The sequence below is a fragment of the Varanus komodoensis genome, unplaced genomic scaffold (assembly GCF_004798865.1).
Source record: "Varanus komodoensis strain SLA01 unplaced genomic scaffold, ASM479886v1 scaffold103, whole genome shotgun sequence".
In the NCBI taxonomy this organism is placed as follows: Eukaryota; Metazoa; Chordata; class Lepidosauria; order Squamata; family Varanidae; genus Varanus; species Varanus komodoensis.
In genome coordinates this window covers 495,657-519,433 of record NW_025335283.1, presented here as the reverse complement: position 1 = coordinate 519,433, position 23,777 = coordinate 495,657, and the positions used below count along the sequence as shown (strand labels likewise).

Here is a 23,777-nt window from a genome sequence, read left to right as displayed (position 1 = left end):
GAAGTGGTTGAGGCCTTATTGGTGAGGGTGTTCAAGGATAGGCTGGATGTCCACATGGTGGGCATATCATGAACAGAGCTGGCTGGTGCCGGGGGTCAGACTAAATGGCCCGGGAGACCCCTTCTGACTCGCTCTGTTTCTATGGTTCTATGTGTAGCTGTAAGTTTGCCCATTTTAATAGGGCCTTCCTGTACCTGTCCTACAGAAAACGATCACTTTCCCCACCCAGAGCTCAAATTATTACCATCACCATCTTACTTGTTAGAGCACCATTATTAATAAGGCAAAGCACAAAACCCAAGAATAGCTGTGCTTCAGCTACCGGACACATTTAGACAACATATTACCAATAAATTATGACCTATACATCTGGAAAATAGCCTCATCGAACATGAAAAGGTTGCAAGAGCCTCTGCTACGCATTTGTTAACATCAGCCAGTCAGTCAGCCATATGCCAATCACAAGGTATTCCGGGCATGCATCTTCTTCACACATCTCTCTAAAAGTGCACAGGAGAAGTGAGGTTGGGACTGTGCCCGTTCACCTCTCCACAGGCAGAGGTGCCCTCTATAGGTAATTCCATGCAGCAGAGGGAATCCAACTGAATCTGGCTTTAGGAAGGATTGATATTCAGGAATGATCAGGCTTTCAAGATATTTTGCAATTTTCTGAATACCAAAAGCCAGGTCTGAGTAAGGGGACCTGGCAGGACGGGCAGCAGAGAAGGAATGCTCCATATCTGTTCCTCAAACCCATTAAACCCCCAGCCCTGATTCAGAGCTGCTGCTTGTGGGCGCTTTCTGCATACCCAACAGCAGCAGTACGATCTGCAGATGAGCCCAAGTGCTGCCCCTGCCCCTCCCTTTTTGGGGGGGAGGCTGGTTGGGAGGGCTTTTCAGCCCCAGCTCCGTGATGCCAAGCTCCTGGGCCCTGACGCTACACCTGGATGAGGCTCGCCTCTGTTTCCACCTTGGAAATGTCTTTGATAAAAGAGGAAGCACTCATCTCTCCTCTAGGGATGTTCTCCCTGCAACAGCCAGGGGTTGGACCCGACGGCCTTCATGGCCCCTTTCAACTCTAGTGTGCGATGATTCTATGGTTCTCCAGCATGTCTCACTGAAAATAGCTTCTGGAGCTGGGGCCCCATTCACAGGAAGGCTTGCACGACGAGTTTTCCAGAGGATGGCCTTTCCCCCACATTCTTGGCAAAGTGAGCTGGTGTGCCAGTTTGGACCAATCAGTGCTGTTCGGACCAACTGATTTCAGGTGGGAACTCTTGGCAGTTTGGTGTCAACATTCCCCCCCGCCCCCCGGTGTTTGTTTTGCAAGCACAAGAAACCAAATGTCTTGGAATGTGGACTTTTGCAGGCAAAGTTGTGGGGGGGGGGGGGGTCTGCTGCCACAAAAGTGCATCTGTGCTCAGTTCCACAGGACTCAGTGCCCTCTGAAAGTGAAACGGTGTGACGTGCCGGAAGCCCTGCTCCTCACAGCCGGGGGCTTGGAGCTCTGTGCGCAGCAGGCAGTTTGAGGCAGGGGTTTCCACATTCTGTCCCATCAGAAGCACCGTCAGGAAAGCTGTCCCCAAAGGAGGCTCCCCCCCCCCCCCCCCGCCAGGGTGCAACCAGTGCTGGCTGGGGGCACGCTCTCAGTTCGCCAGGTCAGCCTTGCACACCTCAGATGGCTGAGCCCCGGCGCAAAGGGCGGACCGTCCCACTTCTCTGCACATCTCTCCTCCTGCGGCCTTCAAATCCTGGTTTGGCCCAATGTGCCTGAGGTGGATTTCTCCAAGAGCAGTCTTGGGAGGGGCATTTTCAAGGGCCAGACTTAACATGGATTTGCAGTTGTGGTGCCATAAGTTGTGCTGACTAGAATGGAGCAGTTGTTGCTCTGCTTTCTCTGGCGGAGATCACCTGCTGGTGTGAAGCCAGTGGAAGCTGAGCCATGCTTTTTGTCCGAAGATGCTTTGCACGTGCCATGTAGGCCGAGGCTCGACTTGCCACTGGGAGGGCTTCTGACTGCAAGAGGGGTCCAGGTGCACGGCCCGCGTCGTTGCAGGCACAAGGCTATCCTTGTTTTCACTCACATCTGGGGCATTTGGGGTTGTTTTTGTACAGTGCATCCACTGCTCCATGGAAGAACCTCCACTCCAGGTGAGCGGGGCACGCTGGCTGGAGCACCACAAGCCAGGCGAGGCTGCCCGGGGGAAGCGTGGATTCGGCAGGGCGATGTTCGCAGCCCTGCACCCACAAGCTTGCCTCATCCTGAAAGGCTGGAGAACATCTCCCTGAAACCGACACGGCCTCAGGTTGTCATCATGATCTGATTTTGGTGTCATTAGCTTTCTCCAGAGAAGCCGGGCCAGCCACCAGAAGCATGGCTAGCATCAGCTTGTGCTGCCCAAAACGTGGACACATCCAAAGGCATTGCAGAGCTATTCCTCGTTTTCCTTAGTGGATTTGCCATGGCAAGTAAAAAGACAGATGTGGGAAAACAGATTTGCATCATTCAACCTGAATTAAATTAAAATGAATCAGTCATAACAAAAATATGTCAATATGAAAGACAAAACAATGGCCCACAGACTGAATATGTTCGATATCTATTCCAAACCCCAAGGAAGGAGATGCAAAACTGTGCAACTCTACAGCCTTCCTCTGAGAGGCCTGGAGGCTGCCAACTGATGGCAGGGAGCTTTTCTGTGGTGGCCCCCATTTTCAGAACAACCTCAACTGGCACCAAATTTGCCATCATTTAGGTGCCAGGTCAAGACAGACTTCTAGATGAAGGCATTTCAAGATCTTATCCTAGTAAGTTTTCTTCCTGAGTCTTTTTATTGTCCTTTTACTGTATTTTAAGTTATTTTAAATTAATTTTAACTTTGTAACATTGTTGCTTTGTGTGCTTTGTTTTGTACCCCATTGTAAACTGCCCAGAGTGCTTTGACTATAGGGCATAGACATGAAATGAATGAATGAATAAATAATGGGGCCATTGCATTAATCTGCCATGCATACAAAGTGATTTTCAAATAATTTCAGCAAAGAATTCTACCCAGTATGGAGCAAGGAAAGCCTGGCATCCAAGCTGGTTTCCAAAAAGGAAGAGGCACTAGAGAACATATTGCAAATGCATGTTGGCTACTGGAGCTCAGTAAAGAATTTCAGACACAGATCAGGCTACACGTTATAGACTGTAGCAAAGCCTTGGACTGTGTGGAACCCGAGAAGCCATGGATGATCCAGAAAGAAAAAGTGGGGTGCCTCAGCCCTTGTCTGCAGAACATGGAATGGGCTTCCAAGGGAGGTGGTGGGGGCCCCATCAGTGAGGGTGTTCAAGGCAAGATTGGACAACCACATGTTGCGAATTGCATGAGTGGAGCTTGCTGGAGCCAGGGGTCAGACTAGATGTCCTGGGTGACCCCTTCTGACTTGCTCTGTTTCAATAACCAAGAAGCTACAGTTGGGACGGAACAAGGAGCAGCAGAATGTTTTCCACAGGCAAAGGTGTCAGACAAGGATGTATTTTTATCTCCCTATCTGTTCAATCTGTATGCAAGACATATCCTTAAAAAGCTGAATTAAAATCAGGGGAAGGAGTGAAAATGGACAAAAGAAACGTCACTAATTGAAGGTATACAGGTGATACCATACACCTGGCAGAAAGCAGCAATGACTTGAAACGACTCCTGATGAACGTGAAAGGAAGTGTAAAAGCAGGCCTGCAACTGAACATTCAGTAAACTGAAATCATGTTGACGGGAGAACTTTACTCTTAATAACAAAGAAGCTGAACTTGCGAAAGATTGCACCTGCCACTGAAGACGGAGAATTGGAAGGGCAGTGCTGGAGGAACCGGGAAAGACCATCCGGCGTAAGCACGTTCCCCTGGGGACCAAGGCCAGGATCACCCACACTCCCGATCCCAGTCCGTGGGCGGGAAAGCTGGGCAGTGAGGAAGGCTGACAGGAGGGAAATGGACGCGTTCAGAACTTGGTGCTGGAGGAGAGAGCTTGGCGAATACCCTGGACCGACAGAAGACAAGCAGGGCGGCCCTAGAGCAAATCAAGCCAGAGCTTCCCCTGGAAGCAGAAACGACAGTGAGGCTGTCATACTTCAGGCGTTTCACAAGAAGGCGAGACTCCCTGGAGAAGACCATCACGCCAGGGAAAGTGGAAGGCAGAAAGGCAAGGCGAGGCCAAAGATGAGGTGGATGGACGCCAGAAAGGAAGCCGCAGCCTCAGACTTGAAGAGCGCTGCAGGGCTGTCCGGACAAGTCACTGGAGGGGTTTCATTCATGGGGTCACCATCGGCTGAAGACCATGTGACGGTGCAGAGCAACCAAAACAGATGTACATAGCATCATGTTCTTGAATTTGTGCTTACAATGCAGTCCAGCTACTTAAAGAGCCAGGTCACGACCCCTGGAAACCATATATGGATTCTAATAGTTTTCTTTTCAATGTGTGATTTGGTCTGAAGAAAGGAACACTGCCTCTTTCTTTTCACAAGGTGTGCCACTTCCTCCTACTCCACTGGCCGCCTGGCCAGTGCACATGCCTGGCAAGTAAGTGCCCAGAAACCTTGGTTTTGTTTTCTACCATTCTAGCCTTGCTTGGAACATGAAGCCATGAGACAACTGGGCTTATCTCTCACACAACAGTTTACTTTTTCTTTTAATTTTGACACAAAAATGTACAAAATAATAGGTGAGTGAATCTTAATTGCTTATATTAAAAATCTAAAAGGTGTGACTGAGCCATTTTGAATGGAACAAGTGTCAAAGGTTTTAACGATGATGTCCATCGTGAGCATCCATCCATCTTCCCAGCCGGCTCCCATCTCCAGATATACTATGTCCATCAAGGGGAAGACCTCTCCATGGTCCCCGCTGAACTTCCCCACGCCCCACTGAGTCCAGGCCAAAATGGGCCACCTGTCCCCGGGACCCAGCGGAGCTCGGAACAGACTTTCCACCTGGTTTCAAGAGGGCTGTTCCCACGTGGAGCCGCTCAGGCCGCCTCCAGCTGGTCTCCCCTTCTGGAGCAGCGTGGCAGCAGGGATGGGATGGGAGGGGTGCGGGGCAAGTGCAGGGACTGTGCTTCTGTCCTGGCTGGACACAGGGTACCTCGGTGCTGAGCTGGCTGGATTATCCGTCACAGTTTTTTATATCTGCATATTAATATTTATTTATATTTAAAATCTGCCCCATTCTCTTCTCGATCATCATCTTCCTATTGTTATTGTTGCTGTCCTTCGTCTTCCTCTTCCCCTCTCTCTTTTACAAAATGAGAAATATGATGCCCAATGGTTATTTCTAGTCACATGTCAACATGAACGGTTCTGCGGAAGTGTCTGTGAAGCGACTCTGCAGGCCTCGGCCGATCGGCTGCCCTCGCCGCAGGGCCTTCACTGCAGCAGCGCCCGGATCTGCTTGGACGTGGTATCGTCGTTGAGGTGCCGGGTGGTGTACCTGGCGGGGAGGCGGCAGAAGCGCGGCGTGAGGGCGGGCTGCCCCAGGTGGCGGCTGCCCGCCCGCCCGGCCGGCCGCGTGGGCGGAGGCGAGGCCGGGGCTTCGTGGGAGGCGCCGGGGCGGGGGCGGGGGCGGCTGCGTAGGGGCCGGGCCGGGCCGGGCCGGCCGCAGAGCTGGAGCCCGGAGGCCAGGCCGCCCCTCCCCGGCAACTCCTGCGCAAGCGGCGGCTCAAGGGGGCCGAAGCGCCGCTCGCCGCGTGCAGGGCTGGAAACCAGCGGAGCCGCGCGGGGCCCGCTCGCCTTCTCCGCGCCCACTGGCCGCGGGAGCGGCGGGAGGGCGCTCGCTCGCTCGCTCGCCTGCAGGGCGGCGCTGGAAGGACCGAGCGCGGCCGCTGCTCCCCGCCAGTGCCGCCCCCGCGATCCCACGCGCCCTTCCCCACCCGGGGGGGGGGGGGGCGCACGGCTTACCTCAGCGCGTTCAGGAGGCCCTCGGTGCTGCTGGAGGGCTGCTCCTTCAGCACCTTGATGCACCCCTTCATCTGGCAGCGCCGGGGGGGGGGGGGGGAGAAAACGTCGTTAGAGGTCCGTGGGGGAGCACCGCGGAAGTGCGACAGGGCTGCTGGCGTCCCTCCGTCCTTCTGTCTGTCTGCGAGTGGGTTCCCAAGGGAGGGAAGACGGCCCTTGGCTGGTCTGGTCGGGCGCCTAACTCCCGCCCTGGGCAAGGCTTGCCGGGTCTTCTCCCCAGTTCCTGATCCACAAGGAAATCGCACCGCCCAGCACTGACCCCCAACCTTCCTTAGCCCCTGACTCACTGGGACGCAACTCGGTGTGGAGGACAGGCGGGGGACCACTTCTGCACAGCCTGGGCTGGGGCCAGCCCCCGCCAGCTCAGCCACAAGCCATGCGGGCTGCTGGGTGCTTCCTATGACAGCCCCGGGGTTTGCTCCTTGCAAGGAGGAACGCCCACTCACATCGATTTTGGAGGTCTTGGCAAAAGCCCCCACAGGGTGGACGTGGTCATAGAGGATGATGACGCCCACCATCACACGCATGCAGAAGAGGAGCGTCTCGGTGTTGGTGAATCGGCTCCGGTATTCCCTGTTGCAGTGAGAGACAGGCCCTTGAAGAAGCGCCTTCAGCCTGCTGCATGCACGGGCCTCCCCTGCAGCCCTCTGACACCTCCCGGGGCCCAGCCAGCTTGCGCTGCACCTGCCCCTCCTGAAGGACTTCCAGGGCAGCCCCTCTCCCATGCAGTGGCATGTGCTCATGCCCTGAGGAGGAGCCAGCATGGGAGGAAGCAACACAGTTGTTCCCCTAAGGGAGCTGCTCCCCTGTATGAGCAAGCTTCTGGAGCAGGGCAGTGGGGGGGAGGCGGCTAGTCCCTCAAATGATCGAGGGATGGTGCCGCGCGGCATGGCCTTGTGCAGTGGTGGCCTCTGTGATGGGGAAGCCCCTCCCCAGAGAGGGTCCTTAGGTGAGCCACCTCCTGGCATGTGGAAGGTTGGCGAAGGGCGTTGCTGGGGACTGGTCCCAGCTTGTTCTTTGTATCTTGCATAGTTACTTTGGGGCTTGGTTGGAGGGCCCCTCACACAGCTTTTTCGACACTGCCATGAGCAGGCTTGCTGAGGCAGATGGGGCAGGCATGCACTCACGGGGTCTCGAGCATCACCCGGCAGACGCAGGCCATGGTGCTTAAGCAGTCGGTTGTGTCCTCGATCGGGAGAGTTTTGTTCTGGAATGAGACAGCAAGAGAACAGATCTGGCCTGTGCACTGACAGGCGCACATGTCTTCCCCACTGAGGGCGAACCGCATCTCTGATGGGGACGCTTGCTTAGGTCCCCCAGCCTCCCCACACACTGGCCAGACTCAAGCAGGCCGATTGGGCAAGCGCCGGGACATTAAAAGTGCTGTTGGAAAGAGGGTTGAAAGGTTCCCCAAATCCAGCTGTGCTAACAAGCCATGATTGGTTAGCCATAAACAGCCCATGGAAAGAGCCCATGGTTTGTTGATGTGCTATGAAGTATGGGTTGTTCAGCATAGCTTGTTATCCTGGCCAGGATCAGGCGCGCAATAACCCAGGGTTCGTTGTCGACCTCCACTCAGCCTATCCTCAGCCCTTTAGTGCATGGGTCCTCAAACTACGGCCAGTGGGCCGGATCCAGCCCGCCATGCCCATTTATCTGGCCTGCCTCAGAGGTTTTGGACTTGCTCAGAGAAAATCTCTGAGCGAGTCCAAAAGCTCTGAGCCGGCACAGGCATTCTTTAAAACCAGGCAGAGAGCGAGCCGGCTCATGCCCAAATTGCAACAGCTCAACTGCGCGTGTGTCGGCTCAGACCCCAACCCATTGCATGCATATACAGAGCAGGAAACGGGAGAGAGCTGGGCGGGTGGAAAAGAAAGGAAGAGGAGGACGAAAGCATTGAAGGTAACAAAAATACAACTTTTTAAATTTACCGTATTTTCCTGTCTATAAGACTCCCCCATGTATAGGAGGCCCCCCACTTTTCCTATCAATCTCCAGTGAGCAAGCTGCTGCTGTGCGTGGGCGCCGCTTCACCCCCCCCGCACACGCGCACAGCACCTCACCGCCCCCCACGAGGCCTCACTCGCCCGCGCCGCCTCACTGCCCCCCTGCCTGCACACACCACTTCGTCCCCTGCATGCCCCGCTTCGCCGCCCCCCCACACGCAGTCATGCCAGTCCCCCCCCCCCGAGCGCTCCCGCAGTTCTCCTCTTGGCCCCCCGTGTATAAGATGCACCTCCATTTTTAGCTAAATGTTTTAAAGAAAAAGTAGTGTCCTATACACAGAAAAACATGGCATTTTTCATTATGCGAGCCTGGGGGTAGCCAGGCTGGGGGCGACTGGGCCCGCACCTGCTGCCACCGCCTTTCAACTGGCCCCCTGTTGAAAACGTTGGAGGACCCCTGGCCTAGTGTCGGAGAGCTGCCTGAGCCTTGCTGTGGTCTCTGCCCGCAGGGCGTCTCCATGCACATCACATTCGAACCATGCATGGCTTAGCTAACTCCGCTGCGGGAGCTCTGCCACTGCAGCTCAGGGTTCTTTGCAGAGTCAGTGTGACGCAGGCTCCTCTTCCCCCGGCCCCTCCTGCAGCTCCTCAGAGACCCCCTCCTCCTCCTCCTCCTCCTCCTCCTCCTCCTCCTCCTCGCTCACCTCGGAAACAAACTTGGTGGTGGCATTGCTCAGCGTCTTCAGCATCGGTGTGGCCTCTGCATAGAAGAGGGACATCCGGTTGGCCATCTCGTTGTTGACCTCGCTTTCAGCATCCAGCTGCAGGGCAGGAAGGAGAGCAGATGCTCAGCGGGGAGACTGCTTCAAGCGGCCACAGCACAAGGTGCCCTTCCAAGCACTTTCAGCAGAAAGGAGCTCCCAGCATGCCCCAGCCAAACTGCTTTGCTGACTCAGCAAGCAAGGGGCACCCTTCGTAAAAATGACATGAGCACAAAGTTGAGGACGCCAGTTTCTAGGTTTCATTGTTGCTGCTTTGTATATTTTCTGAGGTCAGTAATGATCAACAATAACATCTATCAGTTTGACGATAATACAAAACTGGGTGGAACAGTGAGCACCCTAGAAGGCAGAATGAAGATCCAGGGCAATCCTGATAAACTTGAGCGCTGGGCTGAAAGCAACAGAATGAGGTTCAAGAAGGACAAGTGCCAAGTCCTCCGCCTAGAAAAAGAACCCAAAGGCATCGATACCAGATGGGGAATGTGTGGCTCAACAGGACCGAAAAGGGAAAAGACCTTGGCGTTATTGTGGACAACAGGCTAAAACAGGCGCCAACAATGTGATGCAGCCACCAAAAGGGCAAATGCTCTTTTGGGATGCATTCACAGAAGTATCACTTCCAAATCACGAGAAGTGGTAGTTCCTCTATACTCCTCACTAGTCAGACCTCATCTGGAATACTATGTCCAGTTGTGGGCACCAAGATTGAAGAAAGATGCAGAAAAGTTAGAGGAGGGCAACAAAAATGATCCAGGTTTTGGAAACACTGCCCTGTGAGGAGAGACTGGAAGAACTGGGCATGTTCAGCCTTGAGCAGAGAAGACTGAGTGGGGACATGATATCCCTCTGTAAGTACCTGAAAGGCTGTCACAAAGTGGAAGGTCAAGATCTCTTCTTCCTGATACCAGAGGAGTAATCAATTCACGCTGCAACAACCCAGATTCAGGCTGAACATCAGGAAAAGCTTTCTCACTGTCAAAGCAATACGACAGTGGAACCAGCTGCCTGGAGAGGTGGGGGGCTCTCCCACACTGGAGACATTCAAGGTGAAACTGGGCAGCCCTCTGAGTGGGATGGTGTGACTTGGTGTCCTGCAGCAGCAGGGGGTGGGCTCAATGGCCTTCATGGCCCCTTCCAACTCCACTATTCTATGATTCTACTATCTAGATTGCATATGTCCACCCTTAGCAATCTTGTTCCATTATGCAGAGAGGCATATCAATTTCTAACAAACCAAGACCCTGCCATTCAAAAGTCGCTGCATGTCTGCCTGCTCTCCCCCCCCCCCCCCCCCCCCCCCCCCCCCCCCCGCCAGCTGCACTGAGGCTGCAGCTCTGAGTTTGCTTTGCTGCTTGTGCTGAGCATTTCCGTTCATGCTGAGTTCTGTCTGGCCCCCTGTTCACAAAGAGCCAGTGTTTCCTCACCTGCAGGTTGTTGATTCGGTTTCGACTGATAGTTCTTCTGTAGTAGCTGAAATCGTTCTGGATGGCGGGGTTGGTCATCTGTGGGACAGACACGGGCAGCGCTCAGCCACGGGGTCTGGGTCTCAAGGGGGGGCAGGAAAGGGGCAGGCCACACACCGTGGGCCAGCTGCCAAATGACGCCAAGTACACAGACCCGTTCCATGGAATGAAGATTCAGAAGTCCGTTTCTTGCAATTGCCCCGAGATCCCATGCCAAATGGTGACCAAGGGCAAAAACTTCCTGCCCCGACTGTGTGGGCTGTGGACCCCCCCCCCCCCACAGAAGGTTTCTCTCCTGCCTGGCTCAAGGGTACCTTCAGCTCATCGAAACTGAGGGTGAAGTGCAGGATTTCGGCGAACTGCTTGGCCAGGGCCTGCTCCCTCTCCAGGTGCTGGGTCGGTGCGTAGGGCGGGCTGGTGAGAGCTTCCAGCAAGCTCCGCAAGGCGTTCTCTAGGAGGTGGAGAGCAGCGTGTCAGGCAGGGGCTCCTCGCACGGCCGAGCGCCTCGCTGGGCCCCCGCACCCCGAGGGAAGTGGCATGTGGGGGCTGTGGGCACTCCAGCAGCCCCCTCGCTCCTCCGGCCTGCCCGCCCACCCGGGGGGGGGGCAGCACAGCGTGGCGGCTGCTGGCAGGGCTGGGCCCTGGGGCGGCACCAGGATGGCAGTGGGCAACTGCTGGCCCGCCAGATGTCTTGGCCTACAGCTCCCATCAGCCTCCGCCAGCCTAGCAGGGCAGGCAGGGGGCCTTTGGGGTGAAAGCACCCACAGGGCTGCCTGCTGCCCCCCCCCCTTGTGGGAGCGCCCCTTGGGGACTTTGTGGGGGCTGGCCATGGGGTGGTGCTCCGCCACCCTCTGCTGCGATCCACAACTCCACTGGGTCTCATCCCATATGACCTATTCAGTGCTTCTTTCCCCCTCTGCTGAAAAGGCCTCCGGCAAGGCACTTGGGCTTATCCTCGGAGAGCCATGACACAAAAGGAAAAAGGGCTGTGGCGGGAGGAGGAGCACAAGCAGGCACCGGTTTCTAGAAGAACAGGCCTTTAGAATAACATTGCAATTCTAGTTATTTTAATTGTTAGACACAAAACATGTTTCAAGTTGGGCACTTTATATAATTGTGGCAACACAAAAAGACCATTATGGTGTAGTGGAGAGAGGGCTGGACTGAGGACCCAGGAGATCCAGGTTTTAGTTCCCCCCATCCTGGGCCATGAAGCCCACTGGGTGCCCTCGGGCCAGTCACAGACCCTCAGCCTAATCAACCTCACAGGGTTGTTGTTGGAAGGGCAAAAATGCAGTGCAGGAGAACATAGAAACCAAGTGAGTCCGAAGGGGCCCCTGGGCCATCTAGGCTAACCCCGGCTCTAGCCAGCTCTGCTCATGCAATCTGCAGCGTGAGGCTGCCCAGTCTCCGTAGCGCGATTCCTCACAAGGGGCAGAAATGCGGACTGTCAGTGCAGCGCAGGAACACTGGTGGTAATTTAACTTTTGAGGTCAGTCCTCCTCGGCTTGTGCTGGACTAGCATCCTGGCAGGCTGCTGGAAACGGCCGCCGTTAGGGATACTCAAGGCCAGACTGCCTCTCTCCCGCCATATTCAGCCCCGCCTGGGCAACAGGCTCCCTCTCGGCCCTGCTGCCCGCCCTGCAGTGGGCCACCCCACCTCCTGCCGCCTCGTGGCACCTGCAGATGCGGTCCTTCGCCCACGAAGAAGCCGGCAAGATTGCCCCGCGTGAGTTGGGCCACATGCGGCGTCAGCCAAGTGCAGCACAAGGGAGAGGAGCCGCAAGGAGCTGCTCCCTCCGCAAGGCCGGCAGCGCGGCCCTCCGGGATGGGCGCAGGGCACCTACCAAGCCTGAGGGAGAACTCGTAGAAGCGCTTCAGCTTGGCCACCAGGGGGCACACCGCCTTCCACGCCTTCTCTTGGAGCTGCAGGTCACCCGGGCTCTGGATGGCCTGCGAGAGGAACGGGATGGCAGGGCGGCTCCACAGGTGCCAGGGCGCAGCCTTGCTGGGCCCCGGGCCCTCCTGCACGCCGCCTGCGCTGTCGGGTTCCCAGCACCCATGGCCCTTCGGCCTCCCCCAGGCTCTCGTCCCACCGGCCAATAGCTGGGGACCGGTGGCGCCAGGAGGGGCCGCACGCCCATGCAGCCTTCCCCAACCTGGCCCTCCCCGGCTGTGTCGGGCTGCAGCTCCCAACATGCCCCGCGCAGCCTGGCCCGGCAGCACTGTGTGCTGGAGCGGTGACCGGTGGTGGCCGAGGCCCAAGGGCTCTGCACCCCTTAGCCCAGCTTGAGAGAGGCCCGGCCAGGGCTCCCCCAACAGCCTCCCAGCGTACACGCCTTGGCTGGGGCCTGGCTCGCCCTCCGTGACTGGGGCGGGGGGGGGGGGGGAGTCACCGGCACTGGCACAGGCGTAGCTGCAGCCCTCGCCCTGGCTGTGCTCAGGGCGTGGCGGCAGAGCTGTCGTGGTACCTCTCGGATCTCTTGGCCTGCTCCCGCGTAGGACTGCAGTTCAGCCAGGATCGCCTGCGCCTCCTCCAGGACGGCGTTCACCTGGTTCCACACAGCTGTCTCAGCCTCTGTGGGCTGAGCGTCTGCCACAGACCCCGCCAGAGAGAAAGAGACGTGTTCAGAACATGCCTCGCCAGGCAGCTCTCCGCCCAGTCCCTCGGCAGGGTGGAAGGGCGTGGTGGGCACCGCTCGCTGGGGGTGCGCCCCACATCCTGTGCCCGGGCGGACACTGGAGCTGGCCTGACTACAGGGCACCCTGAAGCAGCCCAAGCACTTCTGCTCCAGCCTTGGCCCGCGATCCTGGGCAGGCCACCGGTCCCCCGGCACCGCCACCTGGGCAGGGGAAAATATCTCGGCCACCCTTGGAGAGCACCGGCAGGCCATGGCGGGCCCAGGAGCGCAGAAGAATTTGGAACATTGTTCTCTGATAAGCCCACACGCTTTTGGCCCTTTGTGGTACAGGAGAAAGATCAGAAAATAAATGGACAGGAAAACCAACACAAAATAAAAAGCATGGGAACAAAACGGAGACCGAGCCAAGGGCAACCTGAGCAACAGCCTAACCCTTCCTTTCCTGAGAAAGGCGACGCTTCCACCTGGGAAACCCTGGCCAGGTTGGCTGCCGTGCCATCCCGCCCAGCACACACCCAGGCCCCTCTCCCCGGGGGGGCAACTTTTCCAGCAGTCATGGGCCCCCTGTGCTTCAGGATGGGCAGCTCGGGGCAAGCACAGCGCCAGCCGCGCAGCCCTCCACACCACGAGTGGCTCAGTCACATGCAACGTGGGCCGGCTTCCAAGGCGGTGTGGCAACCTGCCTTTGGGCCCTGGCTGGCATGCAGCCGTGTGATCAGCCTGTCAGGAAAATTCAAGACACACGCTCCTCCTCTGTCGTGGCACAAGCCAGGGGCGGAGCTGGGATTGGGACCAGATGAGGTGTGGACTGCGCAAGCTGCAGTAGGTCCCCACTGGGGGCCTTCAGAGAGCAGAGCTGACGCTGGCTTCCCGAGCCCTCCCCCGAGAGGCTGCGGCCTCTGGTGCTGCAGAGCTCCTCCGCCATCCGCCTTGCACCGCCTCCCCTCGGAGGGGCTGCTCACCACCTGCCCGCCAGAAGGCTTTGCACGGCCCCCTGAGTGCCCCCCCCCCCCCAGCACATCCGCAGTGGCCGCTCCCGCCTGGCCAGGCGCTGCTCCCCCAGCCTGCAGGAACTACCCAGCCCACAGCGGCTCCTTCGCCCTCCAGCAGAGTAACGTGAAATGACATAAATCAATGCTAACAATGAAATAAGAACTAACACGTGTGAAAGTGGTGAATTAAAATAAAGGCAAAAAAATAAAAATCCCTTCTCACGTTCAAAGTCAAGGGAAAAATTAGGGCCTTGCTCAAGCTCATTTTAAGTCAGCCCTTTAAGAACGCTTCCCAGGACACCTGCAAGAGAAGAGACAAGAGGGAGAAAAGCACGGCGGGTCACGAGGTGGGGAGGGAGGGGGCAGGTCTGGGGGACGATGTCGCTGTGAAAGGCACCCCATCCCGGCAGCAGGAAGAGTCTCCTGGCACCCAAAGTCTGCGCCTGGGCACGGCCACCGGCTCAGGGCTGGGCCGATCGGGCTGCACACCCCTGGGGGAAGATGCTTCTGCCCAGGGCCGTTCCGTTCCAGCACCTGCAGGCTGGCCTCTGCTCCAGTCCCAGGGAGGAATGGCCGGCCGGAAGGCACGAGCAACGGGGGGGGGGGTGCGGGGGGCACGGAGCTCCAGCTCCGCACCGGCAGGGGGCCCGGCCCACCCCACCTCTTCCTGCCCCTGAATGGGATGTGCGTTTGACTAATGCAAAGGAGGACTGGCGGGGAGGAGTGGAGCGGAGTGGGAAGGGAGCTGCTGTTCTCTGACCAGACCTGGGGGCACTCACTCGCCCGCTCGCCACACAGGGCCTGTGTCTGGCCCCTTCGGGGAGTCCACCCATCTTCAGGGACACCCACCCCCGTGCGGGGGCTGTGTGCGGCCAGTGGGACATGGAGCACCTTTAATGCAGGCAGTGGCCCAAGCACAGAGGAGCTTCCAGAGCAACAGTGTGCACCCTGCCCACGAAACGTTATGGGGTCCAAGAGGCCTGCCTTCCCATGTGCTCCTCCCCTCTTCCCCACTGTTGCCTCCATCTTTTTCCTTCCCAGAAGAAATCCAGGCAGGCAGGTGCAGCGGCACAGCGCCTTTGGGGGGCACCCGCACTGCGACGACTGGCCAGGGGAGCTGCCAGGAGGCTGCAGACGCCTCCGGAGCCATTGTGCAGCCCCCGTGTCTGGAGCAGGCCTCCCCCTCTGCAAAGAGGCTGCCAGGAGCAGCCCCCAGCAGTGCACGGACTTGCAGACAGCTGGACTGCACAGCCACGGACAGGGCGCAGGGGCACGGGCCCCCGCGTCATGTCTCTGCTCAGCCATGGGGCCCACTGGGTCGCTCCCTCAAGCCCTGACCTCGTCCTCAGTGGGGTGGTGAAAAAGACACGCGTCTACTGAGCACATGACACAGCTGAAGGATTGGAGAAATCACACCTGATCCAGAGAAAGTTTGCTGCACCCACTGGAGACCGTGATGCCACAGCATTTATAAAACACTGACGCACTCAATGCGCTTCACATGCACTACCTGGACAGTCCAGAGAGCATCTTCGAAGGTAAGCGGGGGCAATCATTACCTCCAGCTGCAGATGCAAGTCCTGAGGTCAAGAAGCCCCGGTTTGGTTCAGGCACTGCACTGGGAAAGGGAGCCTGGAGCACAGCTCACGCTGCCGGCCATCAGACTGTGCCGGCAGGACTGCAGCCCGGTTTTCTAGGGGAGGGGCTAGTCGCCATGTGCAAGGCGGCCACTGATTTCATCGGGAAAGTGCAATTTAACTTTCCATGAATGGCAATAATAGCAAACAATGAATAATAGTTTGCTTCCTTGCCTTTCTTGCCAGAATCGCCACTTGGTCTTCTTTTGAATATTTCTGTTCTAGCTTCCTAGTCATTTCATTTGCGATGGCGTGCCTTCCAAGCAAAGCAGGACAGAGGCCTCCGGATAGGGCTGGGTAGCAGGCCCTGCTCTCTTGAAGGGCCTGGGTACAGCAGCCCCCATGGGAAGGACTTCCCGGGGCAAGGAAAGGGGCACAGTGGTGGGAGACCATAAAAGTCCCCGCAGAACTCTGGCAGGACCAACTGGCCTGCTTGCCCCTGCTGTGACCGCTGACCCTTTCCCCCTTGCTGCAGCCCTGCCTGTGAAAATGGGGTGAGAGGTGCTTTTGCACCTGCCCAGGTAGCCAGAGTCTCGGGAAAATATGGAATAGCTACAGGGGGCTGCAGCAACCGGGGGGCGGGGGGAGCAGATGAGGATCTTGCCAAGAACTGGGTAATCCACTGGTCTCTCAGGCTCACAGGTGAAGATCCTTCACGACTTTGCCTTCCCTTGACGGCTCGTCCTTTGACAGCTGTCCAGAAAAAAGCAAAGGACGGAAGGACCCTGTTTAGTGCTTCTGCAGGCCAACGAGCACTGTTGGCACTGGCTGGGTTTTGCCGGTGGGTCTGCCCCCAGATGTTCCCTGGCCAAGGGCTCTTGCTTGATGCGTGGGTCTGCCCTGCACGGTCCAGGGCGCTTCCAGAAGGAAGGCCCCTAGGCAGCACTAACAGTCCTGGCCCCTTGTGCAGACATTCTGCCTTTTCCCCAGTGAGAGATGATCTACAGGAAGAAAGAAGAGTAGAAGCACCAAAGCGTGTGAGTGGAGCAAGGTGATGGCCCCATAAACACCACCCCGTGAAGGGCCTCTGGTGTCTCTCCGGCACCGGCTGGCTCTTCCCAATGAAGCCTCCCCAATTTAGTACGTGAACCACAAGTACATTGGCTGCTAAATGTAATTGCGCCCCCAAATTTGTGGAGAACAGCAACTCCTGCCACCAGTAACCACAGAAGTCTCCCTCCCCTTTGTGTATGGGACTTACTTTCAAAATCCAGGAAAAAATGGGGACAGTTCTCTAAATCTTTGCCCAATACCTTTATCAGATTGCCCATGGCCAGCAGACCTGAGCGGGAGAAACAGAGCAGAATGGAAAGAACAGCCAAGGCATGGCGAGAGAGAGAGATCTCACAGCAAGCCCCCTCCCTCCGGCACCACCATCCGCACCTCCCCGGGCCCGAGCTCCGGCTCCAGCGGCTGTCTCTCTGTGGCGCCTCTTGCAGTTTCTCAAGGACCATGGCGCCATCCTGCCCCGGGATCGCCGGCGGGCAGGGGCTGCCTGCTTTTCTGCTTCAGAGGGAGCCCTTTGCTGCCATGTTGGTCCCCGCTACCGGCTGGAGCAAGCCCAGCGCTGCTCCAGCGGGACCTTTCTGGGAACCAGCAGTGGGCACAGCCAATGGCTGCCCCTTTCCTTCCTTGGGGCTTTCCCGGGTCCAGCTGGTCACCCAGCCCTGGCTGCTTCGGACGGAGGAAGGCTCTCCCAGCCCGGACTCTCTGGGGGCAAGGCCTGCCTGCCCCCTGGCCTGCCCGCAGGTGTGGGTGCCACTTGTCTTGCTGCTTTGGACAAGAGCATGCCCCGCTCTGGGTCCGTCTCCTTCTTTGGACCTGCCCCAGCACCCCAGCCCGGTCTGCAGGGAAGAGGGCAACAGGCCTGCGGCGCAGGGCACGGTGGCCACCTCTTTACCTCTGTTCACGATTCTTCTGCAACCTCTTCAGACCAGGACTGGGCTTCTCCGGCAGGCACAGTCACTGCATCAACCGAGACAACCCTGCAGAGAAAGGAGAGCGGCACTGCTGGCTTCGAGCTCTGGACTGGCCCCGGGGGACCAGGAGGGTTCTGGGGAAGCCCTTCAGTGAGCCAGAAGGCGAGGTGAATCCTTTGTTTTCGCCCTCCTGAAGGTCACAACGAGGCTTGCGGAGAAGCAGGCGGGTGCCCTGATTTGCATCTCTGGCATCTGGGCAGGGAACCCGCATGGACCAGCCTTATGCACGATTAGGCATATTCACAGGCATAGAAACACAGAAACAGAGTGAGTCAGAAGGGGTCTCCCGGCCATCTAGTCTGACCTCCAGCTTCAGCCAGCTCCACTCATGACATGCCCACCATGTGCATGTCCAGCCTATCCTTGAACACCCGCACCGATAGGGCCTCAGCCACCTTCCGTGGAAGCCCATTCCACACCCGCGGGTCCTGACTGTCAGGAAGTGCTTCCTGGCATCCAAATGGAACCTTGGCTCCCTGAGCTTTGCTCTGTTGGAGCGCGGCCTGCCTTCCTCTGCAGAGAGAACAGGTCTCTGCCCACCTCCGCGTGACACCCCCTCACATACCTGTATGTCGCCAACAGATCCCCTCTGAGTCTCCTCTTCTCCAGGCTGAAGAGACCCAGTTCCCTCAGTCTTGCCTCACACCCCATCCTCTGCAAACTGGCCACCAACCTTGTGGCCCTACGCTGCACTGACTCTAACCTGGCTATATCCTTCCTGTAATGAGGGGCCCAAAACTGAGCACAATACTCCAGTTGCAGGTGCACCAGAGTCGTATAGAGTGGTAGTAATACCTCTCCCGATCTAGAAGCCACGCTTCTGGCTCTGCAACCAAGGGTGGCGTTTGCCCTCTTGACCACCGCATCACACTGCTGGCTCATGTTTAGCCTGCAGTCAACCAGCACCCCGAGGTCCCTTTCACAAGTGCTGCTCTCCAGCCACTTGTCACCTAACCTGTACTTGTGACATCCATTCCTGTGCCCCAAGTGCAAGACCTTGCACTTATCCACATTGAACGCCATCCTGTTGTCTCCTGCCCTCTTCCATAGTCCGTCCAGATCCTTTTGGATCGGGAGCACCTGCTCCTCAGTTGGGGCCACTGCTCCAGTTTTAGTATAGTCTGCGAATTTGATCAGCAGACTGTTCACCCCTTCTTCCATGTCGTTAATGAAAAGATTAAACAGGATCAGCCCCAGGACAGAGCCCTGGGGGACCCTGCTTGTCACTGGCCACCATCCCAATGATTCCCCACTAATGGTTACCCTCTGCTTTCAGTCAGTCAACCATGCCCTAATCCATCGGACAGTGCATTGGTGTATCCCAAAACTCCTCAGTTTCTCCACCAGGATATCATGAGGCACTTTGTCAAAGGCCTTGCTGAAATCCAGGTAAACCACATCCACTGCATCCCCTCCATCTAGCCACCTCGAAACCTTGCCATAGAATTCCACAAGGTTGGTCTGGCAGGAAGGACCTGTTTTTGCGGAAGCCGTGTTGTGTGGCTGTCAGCCTCCCTTCCCTATTTAGCATCACTAGATCTCTCTCTATTATGAGCCTTTCCATTGTTTTTCCTACAATGGACATAAGGCTAACAGGTCTGTAATTCCCCATGTCCCTTCTACTAACATTTTTGAAAATTGGGACCACTGATGCCACCCTCCAGTCCTCTGGAACTTGACCTGTTCTCCACAAGGCCTCCAAAATGGAGGCCAGCGGGTGTGAAAGAACCTCTGCCAACTCTCTAAGTACTCCTGGGTTTAACCCGTCAGGGCCTGGCGCCTTTGTAATGTCCAATGTCCTGAGGAGCCCCTCGACTTCAAAGGGAGGGTGACTAATCTGTGCCCCTAAGTCCCCAGCCTCATCTAATCTCCTATGCGGATCTCCCCCGTCCTGCTTTGGGGAGAACACAGAGGCAAAATAGTCATTTAGCATCTGTGCCTGTTCCCTCATATCAGTCACTGGATCTCCTTCCTCCTTATTTAGTGGTCCCACCACTTGTCTCCCCTTCCTCTTCCTATTTACATGCTGAAAGAAGCCCTTTTTGTTGATATTCTTGGAAAGTCTCAGCTCGTAATCAGCTCTAGCCTTGCGAATAATCCTTCTGCAACGGGCCTACCCCACCCATACCCTTTTGTCTATTTGCCCCAGTACCCATTTCCTAGGAAGGTTCTTTTAATCCTTCTAACCACCTCCTTTTGCATCCATGGCGGCGCTTTCCTCTGCCTCCCCACCTTACTAACTAGAGGTATCGTCAAGGCTTGCACCTCCAAAACCTCCCTTTTGAGTGCCATCCACCCCTCCTCAAATCGCTTGCCTTCCAGTAACCTATCCCAGGAGTCTTTCCCCGGTCTGGCCTTCAGTTGGCCAAAGTTGGCCCTTTTGAAGTCCCAGCTTCTAGTGCTTGACCTGCTGCCCGTCCACAGTCCCCTGATCTCCAAGCAAAGGATGGAGTGATCACTCGCATCCAGAGCTCCCTTAATCTGTACCTCATCTATCAGCTCCTCCTTGTTGGTCAAGGCCAAGTCAAGGATGTTTACCCCCCTGGTCGCCTCTCGGACCCTCTGTGTGGAAAACCCTCCCTCTATAGCTTCTAGGAAGCGACGTGACCTGGCTGTCACCACCGAGTGAGTCTCCCAACTAATATCCGGGAGATTGAAATCTCCCATAATTACTGTGTCTCTCCCCCAAGATATCCTTAGAATCTGGCCTGTCAGGCCATCATTCAGGGTCTCAAGTTGACCTGGAGGGCGATAACATACCCCCACTGTCAGGTCTCTTTCCCTGTCAGAACCCCTAAGTTTCACCCAGACTGCCTCTACCGAATCCCCATCTGTGCTGCATTCTGTCTCACTGCATCCTATCCCTTCCCTGAAGTATAAAGTTACGCCCCCACCCCTTTCCCTTCCTGTCCTTTCTAAAAAGGTGATACCCCTCTATGTTCCCATGCCAGACTTGCCTTTCATCCCACCAAGTTTCTGTGATTCCCACCAGGTCATACCCTCCTATTCCCAGGAGAGCTTCCAGCTCTTCCTGCTTGTTACCCATGCTCCTAGCATTGGTGTACATGCACCTCAACTCCTTCCACCGCTTCCTTTCCTTGGAGTCCCCAGCCTCCTCCCATCTCTTAATTATCCATCCCCACATCTTTATTTTCAGAGTGCAGAGGTGACTCGGCTTTTGAAAATGCTCAGAGGAGGAAAAAGAGGCTTTTGATACTGATGCCTTTTCTGATTAAACGGGGGGGGGGGGTGAGGAGAAGGAGAGGCATGAGACAGAAGCAGAAGGAACAGGTATAGGCAGCACTGATGAAAAGAGGGATGCCAAGGCTCAGTGGCCTCCTGGCCCAAATTCCAGTGCAGGGACACACGTCCGGGGGCAGAGCATTTGGCCCAGTTTTTCCCAGCCTCTCTGCATGGAGGAGATGAAACAGAGGCAGGAGGAAAGCGTTGCCAAACGTGAAGCACTCAGTCCAGGAGTGCTCTGCTCTGGGCTGCATCCAGACAAGGGAAAGGTCTCTGCCCTGCCTCAGCCATGGGATCCGCAAGGGCTCCTGATGGCAGCAGCACCCCTTGCAGGCCTCTTCCATCTCTCCTTATGGCCAAATCTCTCCAGGCCAGATTCTCAGAACCGCCTTCCAGCTGGTGGCCCTGGGCGTCCTCCTCCTCCTCAGAAGCAGCTGGTGGGGCTTCCAGATCCCTCCAGGGACACCACGGTGCAGGCTCTTGTGCCCGAGAGATCTGGTGACACCGGCACCACTAGAGGCAAGTAGGGCAGGTGGAGAGGAGCAACGCCTGGATTCTGTCCAGGTGAGGTGGGAGCTGAACCAGCCCGCAGCCGCGTGTGGCTGTCCTCAGGGCCACTTGCAGAGGTCGGTGCAGTCCGGGGCCGGGCAAAGCTACCAACACTTTCGGCTCCGGCTTGCCGACATAAGACCCTACCATGCCTCCCATTCTCCCCGGAGCTGCAGCAGGTGCTGGTGCTCCTCGGGCCCTGCCTGAGCCCAGTGCCTGGGAGCCTTCGGGGTCCCCGTCTGTGCTCAGACAGAGCAAGCTTGACTTGGGGCCAGCCACCTCCAAGCGGCATCCTCAGACTGGGTCTTGTGGCTGGTTTCCCTCAGCATCACTGCAACTCTGTCCAGACATGGGCTGGCGCATTCGGCAACACCTCAGGAGGCAGAGAGCCAAGTGCAAGGGGGACTTTCTTCCCTCGCTCATCGCACTAGAAGGAAAGAGGTCTCGCTCTGTGGTTGCCGCTGCCACTTTCCCCAGGGACAACTTGTTTCTCTAATGACAGCATCATCCAAAGAGGAATCATCCTCTGCAAAGAACACGAAGATGATGTTCTCCCGGGCTTGGGTCCTCCTCTTCTCCATGGCCATTGGCCTTCCGGCATTTGGTTCTTCTTCCCAGAGTTTGCAAAAATCTGAATACCGGTGGATAGGCAATTGCCAAAGGAGGGCTGCTCCATTGAAAACATGAAAAGGACAGGAAGAAGTATTGAGGTATTCCACAGCTCTCAGAAAGGGGCAGCTGAAGGTTTTGCCGATGTTGCTCAAAGATGCTCACCCCATGAAGATGGTTGGGGGATTCTGGATGAATAAAATGAAGTATCTCTTCACTGAATAGGTAAACTGCCGCATGAAGTAGTTATGGCTGTGCATCTGAGTGACTTTAGAGCGGGATGGGACAAATGCATGGATGAGAAGGCTGCCCATGGCTAGCTGTCCTGATGGCTAGAAGCAACCTCTGTGTGAACCATCACTGCTGGGGGATGTGGGTAGGACGGTCCTGTTGCACTCCTGCCTGTGTGAACAGATACTGGATTAGATGGACTTTGGTCTGATCAGGATTGTGGGCCTTTTTCGACGTGCTGATCAGGAGACAGTTATTCGGAATGAATTCTCAGCCACCCTCCTCACTGGGGGAGACTCTGCATCCCAAGCATTAGGGAGGCAAACCAGACACACTGCCAAGGTCAGCCCACTGCCTCCTCCCCACCCCGACCCCAACTTGCCTCTGGCCACCTGAGCACAGGTAGGAGCACTGCCCACGTTACCATGTGGGAGGAACAGCAGGTTTCCAGCAGGCGTCTGCTGTGCTCAGCTTGACATCTTCCAGGTGGCCAGAAGGGGGTGGCACTGTCTCTGAGGAAAGCGACCCAGAGGCTTGCGGGGCGGGGGAGTCACGCCCCAAGACCAGCCAGCAGAGTGGGGCAACTCCTCCGTTCGCTGCAGCCGTGCTGGGCAGCCGACTGAGGTCCCAGGAGGGTCAGCCTTGGCATTATCCAAGTACCGCCAGGGAGTATGGCTTGGCCGTGGGGGCGAGGGGTAAAGACCAGCAACTGCCAAGTGGAAAGGGAGTGAGCACTGAGCCTCAGGTGAGTACAGTGGCACCTCGCTCACAAATGCCTCAGTCCACGACCAAATTGGGTCATGAACAGAAATTTAGGGGAAAAAATTCCTCAGGTCGCGAACTCCGCATCGGGTGACGATCGCATGTTCATGGCGGTGGGGGGGGGGGAAAGGGAAGGATACGGTTTCGGCTGGGGGGGGGGAGATGTCCACAATTGCGCCCATCTCTCCCCTGAGCATGCCTGCAATCGCACCCATCTCCCCCCACCCCCGTGCACCCACCTGTCTTCCCTGTGATAAAAAAAATATTTACAGAACAGATTCACCTTATTTACATTGAACTTTATGGGGAAATTTGACTTGGCTTGCAACCAATTTGGGTGGTGACCGGAGTCATTGAACGGATTAAGTTTGTGAGCCGAGGTACCGCTGTATCCCACTGGCCTGAGCTCCAGGCTCAAAAGGCTGCAGGCCTTTGTGGGAGCACCAGAAGTCTTTCCCCGTTGTGCCTTTTCCGATGCTCGGCGGGTTCCAGAGACTTGGGGAGGTGCTCCCGCCACAGACACCCCATGGGCTTTGCTGCTCCGTAAAGCCTTTGAACGCACTGCCAGGGCCACTTGGTGTCTGGTTAGGGAAGCATGTGGGGCCCGAGATGTTACGCTGCGGACCCCACATCCAGGTCCCGCCCTTTCCCTGCAGAACAGCAAGTAAAGCCAAGGAGGGGACCAACATCCGAGATCCTGCTGTGCTTCCACCAGAAAGAGAAAACCAGGAAAGAGAAGTCAAGCAGCAACCCATAAGCAGTGGGACCGTGTTCAGGACTGCCTTGTCCAAATTCCAACAGCGAGTGACCTAAATCAGCCCCAGGCAGGCCTGGGATCCTCTTCCAGCTTTGTTTTTTCTTAATGAGTTCTCTGGAGGAGGCACCTCCGGTGCAGATTGCCCTGCAGGGTCTGTAATTAACCTCCCAAACAGCACCCACCCTGACCGT

General features: G+C 56.7%; 1 protein-coding gene across 1 annotated transcript; it reads right to left on the bottom strand.

The window, feature by feature from the left end:
• Positions 1-5,406: 5,406 nt before the first annotated feature.
• On the bottom strand, positions 5,407-16,727 carry LOC123017855 (CYFIP-related Rac1 interactor A-like). Its single transcript, XM_044419477.1, has 10 exons — positions 16,658-16,727; positions 12,657-12,778; positions 12,033-12,138; positions 10,500-10,636; positions 10,147-10,224; positions 8,645-8,761; positions 7,122-7,201; positions 6,441-6,567; positions 5,938-6,008; positions 5,407-5,470 (listed from the first exon to the last, which is right to left on the bottom strand). Exons 1-10 carry the CDS (start codon positions 16,725-16,727, stop codon positions 5,407-5,409), a joined length of 972 nt encoding a protein of 323 aa, XP_044275412.1.
• Between the last annotated feature and the right edge of the window lie 7,050 nt (positions 16,728-23,777).